The 7,500-nt window shown below is 44.7% G+C and overlaps 1 protein-coding gene across 1 annotated transcript in view; it reads left to right on the forward strand.

Moving 5' to 3' along the window:
• The window catches only part of LOC126578857 (frizzled-like), a 93,487-nt gene that overhangs the window by 21,342 nt on the left and 64,645 nt on the right, over nt 1-7,500 (forward strand). The window contains exons 2-4 of the mRNA XM_050241809.1: nt 898-1,017; nt 3,757-3,951; nt 7,481-7,500. The exon at nt 7,481-7,500 is cut by the window's right edge and continues 206 nt beyond it. Of these exons, the coding sequence (XP_050097766.1) occupies nt 898-1,017; nt 3,757-3,951; nt 7,481-7,500 (335 nt within the window). The remainder of the gene's footprint in view (nt 1-897; nt 1,018-3,756; nt 3,952-7,480) is intronic.

A 7,500-nucleotide genomic window follows, 5' to 3' on the forward strand; every position in this document is an offset into this window, starting at 1 on the left:
TTGGGACCGGTTTTGCGTAACCTCGATTTCGACGGCGAACCACCGTAAAAAGCCGTACACTCAGCTGCTGATATCTGCTGGAATTAGATGACAGCCAATGGAGTCCAGCGAATGTGTAACGCGGACACGTGAAGTAGGAGAAGCAGAGAAATGCTAGTCCTGAGTCAGGGAAATGTTCCTAATCATAGGCTGCAGATATCTATGCAAATAACGATAAATCAAAATAACCGTGGAAAGCACCGGCCAGCAGCACAGCACCTGGTATGGCATGATGTTCCGCGGGGCAAGATCCAGCTAGATGTTGCACGCATCCATCTTTTCGACAATCACTATCGTCAGGTGACATTCGCCTGTCCCTTTTCCCAATGCTATCTAATGGGAGGATGATTTATTTGTCCCACTCAGGTGAGAGTTGCTTTGCTCCAGTTTTATCGAGGATGTCGCGTGTCGAGGCCTAGTGGTCTATTAGTGGGCATCAAATAACTCATGGCAGGAAAGGAGCAATTTATCAAACCATTTCCACAATTGAAGCTTTCTATTCCGCCGTGTTTGGGATTGGCCGGTTGTAAGGTAAAGCGATTGGAATGGAATCGACTGATGTCGGAAAATTATCTTAAAGCAATAAAGTTGTTCCGCATTGTATTAGTTTGTTATTCTTTGATGATTATACTAATTTAAATGTTTGTTTGGATAATGTTGTGTACTGTTTTTATTCCCCCGATTTTTTTCGATTGTTTTAGCAAGTTTGCTAACATTTTAAATTCAGATTCCAAGACGTTACACTTGTTTTTGGTTAAACACATTTTGAAGCCCGTGGGCTAAAACAAAATGCCATCACGTCATGTAATCCAATGCCAATGTCTAACATCCTTTTTCCCCATCTTACTGTCGTTTTAGGTTACCAAAGACTGCGGAGCACCGTGTAACTCGATGTTCTTCTCGGAAAATGAACGTACGGTCCTGAAGTACTGGGTCGGTTCGTGGGCTGCAGTCTGCGTCGCGAGCTGTCTGTTCACGGTAAGTAAGGCTTCCGTCTCCAAGTACCACTGGAACGCATGCAGCAGCAGCATAGTGGAAGTTTCTGGAACGTCTTCAGTAAAACCGAGGGTTGTAGAAGATAATGTAATTGGGAGGATCTTGATATGTGTTGTCTTGATAATGTCAAACCTTTTCTTGTCTGATTGCGTTCGTTACTCGCCTCCATTGATAAGCCGGGGGTACTTTCTACTGTTCCTTAGAAGCGTATAAAGTCACGTATTGACAAGTTTGATAACCTGTCCATCATCTCGAAGTGTGGCTTAAGAGATATTTATATACTGTTTGTATTATGTGATCATAGCGTAAACGGCAATGTTATTGAATACTAGATTTTATAATCGAGATTAAAAATCTCATTCACTGCTGAACTGCCGGAGCGAACCATAACTATGCTTTTGTACTAACGAACATCCCGGTCTGTGTACATGAACCACTTTACATATTTGTGGAAACCGGAGAGCAGAACGCCGCGGACCTACATTCTAATTAGTGAAAATTAATTCAAACCCCACTGTCGGCAAGGCCACTGAATTGAATTGAAGCTAAAAAATTAAGCCCACTTCATTCAACGAGACAGGCAGGCGGGCAGGCAGGCATACTCTCTGTCCAATCAAAGCTCCCGAGAGCAGCGGGCATGTGATGATGGCACTGTGCCAATTGGGTGATGCTGGAATTTTGATTACAAAAGCCCCATTGCCACCAACGATGTTTTCGTTGTTGAAAGGTTGATTTTGGCCATGTTGTACCGTGGACAATGATGGAATGCACTTGATTGAAACTGCGAACTCGTTCCAATGAGGTTAAAATTATGCTGGCCAAAAATGTTGCTCAATGTCCAAGGGCTACCTTGATTTTTAATGTGATCCATTTAGAGTGATTTGCGTATCGAATATAGAGCTGCAAAATTGTTGTGAAGTTGCTTCTTTTCAAACTTTTCAGTTCAACAAAAGTTACTTGGTAGTTTCAATTTAATTACGAATGTAATAAATCTTTCGTATTTTTATTAATGTGATATCCAATATTTACATTGCCCTCTTTGTTATTTAGAAACAATTCAAAAAATCAATTTGCGCAATGCTATCCTCCCTGGAAATGGACCAGAAAACCATTTCCCCGTTTAGGTCTTTTCGGAAACCGTATTGTTCACTGAGAAGGGTGTAACGTATCGCTCCCCGTAGAACCATCAATCAAGGCTTGACCCAGTTCAACGTTTTATTTTTAGTTTCTGGACAGCTTCCAGCACTTTGATTGAGATTCATACGTTGTGTTGAATTGCTAGGACCATATTGATCACCATGCGGTGGATGGACAACTTCCAAAAAGCATCTGCCAGCTACAGTTAGTTTTCAAGGGCGCAATTGTGAGCTTGTGTTTGTCGAAGGGGTTTTTTATCAAGCAAATCAGCATCACCGCGGTGTATGTTAATGATATTCAAACAAAGCGAACAGCTGCACAATGGCAATGATCACAATTAGCATTCCTTAGTTCGCGGAATCCTTGTTTCGGTGTATGTTTTCGGCGTGCTGACATTCTTCGCCGTTTGCCTCGTTGACAGCACAATGAACGTTGGCTAGATTTATTGTTCTGACGTTCTGGATGGTTCCAAAGAATTGGTTTTGCTTCTACACGTTGACACCACCGTGGTGGTGGTAACTGTTTGAAAGGTACTGCGTTTACTTTGCGTTTCCAGTGAAAACACGTGAATGGTGGAACTGATGAGTCCTTTGCCGTATGTTTGCATTACACTTGTTGTGTCATCAAAGGTGGTATCGGTCGTCGGTGTTCTGAGGATGTGATGACAATTTCCTCATCCCTTAGCTCCTTAATGTCTTGGGTACTCTTTTGTAATATTTCTGCGATTTATTTAAACTCGTCTTCGTTTGTTTTATTTTGTGGCATGATTTGTATTGTGCTTCCATGTCGCATTAAAGGACATGTTGCGCTTCTTAAACGATATCTCAGCTGGCATCATTTGGAATACTTCTTTCCATACTTTGATGTATTAAATCTGCATGTCTCCCTGCACACGGGCGGTGTGTGCTTTGGTTTCGCACCAATTGTTTTGTCTCGAAACGATCCTCTATCCTGTGAGGACCTTACCGCAATCCAACGAAACCACAAACCGAATCGAAACCGCAAAAATGATGACGATAATGACGATAGGAATGCTGCAGCAAGCGAATGGATATCGCGGACCCTGGGCCGGCACCGCAGACGTCCTCATCCTAAACGAACGAACGCACGGATCGTGATGGATGAAAAGTCGGGTTTAATTTGCTTGCTCTCCTCCGTGTGGCCACATCTTCACAACGGGCACAAATGGTATTTGTAGGCGATTCCATTCAGGCCCTTATTTGTTTATGCCTTCACGGCCATGTTTCGTTCCTTGGGCGAGTTTGTTCAAACACTTTCTATGTCGAGCCGAGCCGACATCACGAGTAAAGGGGGGGGGGGGGGGGGATTGCATATCCCTCACCTAAAAGAGAGCCGTGTATATGTGAGTAAGGTATTGACACCCGGGCGAGCAAACATTGGCTCGAGAAAGGCTTCGGCTTTTATTAAAAGATCTTTGCTTAAGCCGTCACCATCATCACCAGCAGCAGCAGCAGCAGCAGTAATTTTAATTTGTTGCCCGTCTGTCTGTGTCCGGTGCTAAAGATTTGTCCTTTAAACATTGGATTTCATGTTTTTGTTTGTTTTTCCGATTTCCCATTCTAGGTTCTGACGTTCCTGATAGATTCTTCGCGATTCCGGTACCCGGAACGGCCCATCGTGTTCCTGGCGATCTGCTATCTCATCGTCGGGTGTGCCTATGTGGCAGGACTTGGCGCGGGCGACTCGGTCGCCTGCCGGGAACCATTTCAGTCGCACATCAAAATCGGCCGTATGCAGATGCTATCGACCATCACGCAGGTAAGAGATTGTGTTGCAAGTAGCGAGAGTACTCTTGCTGAACTATTTATAACTGCGAGCTTTCATATTTTCCTCAAGTTTTGCGTTGTTTAGTCTTAGTTGATAAGTCAAAATCTTATAAAGATTTATCCCACTGCTTAGCTTCTTGTTAGTCTTTCATATTTGTTGATCTATCATAAGAGAGGAATAAATGTCAAATCTGATTTGTTATTATTTTTTTTTTTTAACATATATAAATGATTTGTTATTATGGATCAGTAAAATAGTTTGAAGCGTCTTTAGGTAGTACAATGCATCTCACAAGATCTTTCTTTGGATCAGATGCTTGCAAATCTCTTGTACTGCTGATCATAATTGGCAGACTGCAACCACTTTAAAAGCTTCTTCCATTATCGCGAAAACAACCAGATGGTACCTATAGCGCCTAGCGTTCAAAGTCTATTCTGTTCACAATGTGACGATACAGTGTGGCCGAGCTTTCTCCATGATTCCTAAAAATTCAGATGCGCTACCATTCACACTGCGCTTGTGGAGATGTACACGTACATGTAGCATAATCTAAACCTCCTCAGCAAGCATATGTGGCCCGCACAACTGTGCGCCAAAGCTACAAAACTGTAGCTGGGCTGCTGCCCTTCTTCTCCCAACGTGAAGTTCATCCAACTCGCGAACCGCCTCTCTGTGTGTCCTACGTTTGGTATGGCGGCTTCCTAGGTTGCTTTCCACACGGTCCCCCCAATCCGATCGATTCGAACAATCGGCTCCGTAATGTGCGTACTGCGTGTGTAAAGTCTCGGCGGTAAGCCCCCTCCCCCGTATATTCTCCATCTCCTGAAAAACCCGACGTAGGCCGCCGTCCCTGCCTGTCAGCCAACGGTAAGAACTTCCATCCGATGGCCAACCGATGGTGGTTAAACCAGTTCTTTGTTATTATTTCCATTTTGGATGAAACATGTTTCCTCCCGCCCGGGCGAACTCATCTGCCCTTCTCTCCCCGAGATACCCGTTCAATTCCTTCTTGGGACGCGCGGTATTCCTCTCCAGCATATATGGCGGGGAGCCAGGCCACCAGCCAGCTAGCCGCTGGGGACTGTAGCAGTAGGTTGTTCCAAGGAGTTGGCGTGAGGAGAAGATGTTTAATGTTCAATGGTCGCTCTTGCACGTGTGAGTGAGACTTTACACGAGAGCATAATGCGTATGTTGAGTGTGGTTGAGCGTGTGTGTTGGATGCGGCAAAAGCATGGAGCAGAAAGTATTGCAGCTGTTGGTTGGGTCATTCACCAACCAACAGCAGCATGCACGCGGCCTGTGGTTTTATGTTTACAGGGATGATTTCCATCGGAAACTAGTCCTCTAAACAACCAGCATGATAAATGAAGGTGAAGGTGAATGATGATGACGGAGCGATCCGATGAGGGAGGAGATGGTATCGAAGAGGATGTTTAAAAATATCATAAAGTGCTTAAGTCCTTTTTTTAGTTACCTAAGTATTTGATGCTTACCTTGATCTGAAACATCACAATGCGGATCATTTCTTTTATATTTTGATTTTACTTTTCCTCTACAATTTTTAAAAGCGAAAATATCAACGATAGAACCGCATTCATCGTGGTAAACCTGGAGTAAAAACTCCGCTGTAAAGAAAAAGTAAAAAAGTTTTAAGAAAAAGTGCGGGTGCTACTGAGCGTCTAACTGTTCAAACAGACGAACCGAATCTAACTTCCTTATGTGGGAGCAGCAGTAAACAACTGCCAGTCGGGAAAGAAAATGGGTTTTATATCATCTCCTTCCTCATTCGCCCTTCTTTTTTTCGGCATCGGCATCGCTTTGGCTCTTGGCTTTTGGCGGTGTTCTGTTTCGTTTCAAAGACGCGTTTGCCCAGCGCATGGTGGCATTAGCCGGGAGAGTAAGTTATTGTTTACGTACCCCCGGCCCCGGTCTCGCTCGTTGCTTCCACATTGGTACATCTCTTTCCGGAGCATCGCTTCTACTGGTCTGGCTGGTGGATTAGGTTGTGGATTCACGCGCGTAATGCGAGCAATTGAGCGCCGGCTGTTGGTGGTAAGTAGGTGCAACATCTCCTCCACGTTCGTTCGTACGTTCCCGCGCTACCCGAGGAGATCAGTTGCCGCGAGATGAAAGTAATGTGCCGAACGCAAGGGATCATTCACGCCATCCGTCGTCGTCGCCGTCGTTGTCGTTGTCGTCATCACGGGGGTCGAGGTCCGTGGAGAGCGCGTTCGACGGTAGTCGCCAGAAACGGGTTGTTGAGACGAGTCTCTGGACGACGGGATGCTGGCGCTTTGAAAGATCACTCTCGTGTCCACCGCCAGGCGCGCTGGTTTCTTCTCGCAACAACACAAACTAACTACCACCCCAAGCCGAAGGGCGTTTAGTGGTGCGGCGGATGTGCGGTCGCTTAGCGCGCCGTGTCGGTTGAGTTCATGAACCGCATTTGTCGCACACGCCGTTACAGCAAATGCAGTTTGAACGACACATGAGCGACACGCATCCATTCCAGAATGGAAGGAAGGAAGTCCACACATTCTTCTGAGTGGAGACGTAAAGAGGTTGTTGCTGTATGCTGTTTTTAATTACTTCTTTACAGTTTCTGTTCCCATCTCTCGACTTTTGTGGTCATACACTTGACGTTGTATCCGTCTAACCGTTGTGGTCCGTTGTGTTTGTTGCTGTTCATTTGAATGCCGAATATTCACAACTTTCACTATAAAAATGTTCGCTCGAAGGCTGACAGTTGACACGCCATTTCACTCAACGGAGACATTATGTGTCATCAGTATGTGCATCTTAGCATTTAGTAAAATCTTCTCGAATTCTATCGAAACGATGTGTGCCTAGACATGTTGCGAGAGGCATTCTTATGTATGGAACACGAGTGCGAGCGCGAAAATGAATTACAAATTCAAATCACGACTTCGGCCACAGTGTAGTGCCTTGCACTGTTCGCACGTTTGCCCTTTGGTGTTTCGTTCATCGACGAGATGTCGTCAGTACTACGTTCTACATGCTTTCTATGGTAGACAGATATTGTACTTGTCCTTGTCTGTAGTAACACTATCTGATATGCTGATAAATTAAGATTCTTTTTCAAGAATATTTTGTTTTTTTTTGCGGAGCATAAATTCAATATTATAAATATCACTTGCTAGAATTCCAAAAAACTCTCAAACTTTCCTTCGTTAGCAAGCTTTAAGGCAAATCATGTTCACCTACACGTGCCTGAGAAATCTTCCATGACCACTGCCAATGAGTTTCGTGGATGCTAATCAGCTCTCCTCAATCATTCGGTAACGGATTCGATCCAGCTCACCGTCGTAAACTGGGAAGCAGTTGCTACCAATAAGCATATGTTATTAGCGGCACACCGGCAGTGATTGCGCAGCATACTTATGCAATTTAATTTCGACTCTGATTCGCATGCCGAATGTACCATCTGGTGCCAACCAACCTACCGAACAGCTCCAATTCCGAAACGCGCTCCTCCTAAAACTACTGTTATCTTCCACAGGGCCATCGTCAATCAACGCT

Source organism: Anopheles aquasalis, chromosome 3 (genome assembly GCF_943734665.1).
Source record: "Anopheles aquasalis chromosome 3, idAnoAquaMG_Q_19, whole genome shotgun sequence".
NCBI lineage: Eukaryota > Metazoa > Arthropoda > Insecta > Diptera > Culicidae > Anopheles > Anopheles aquasalis.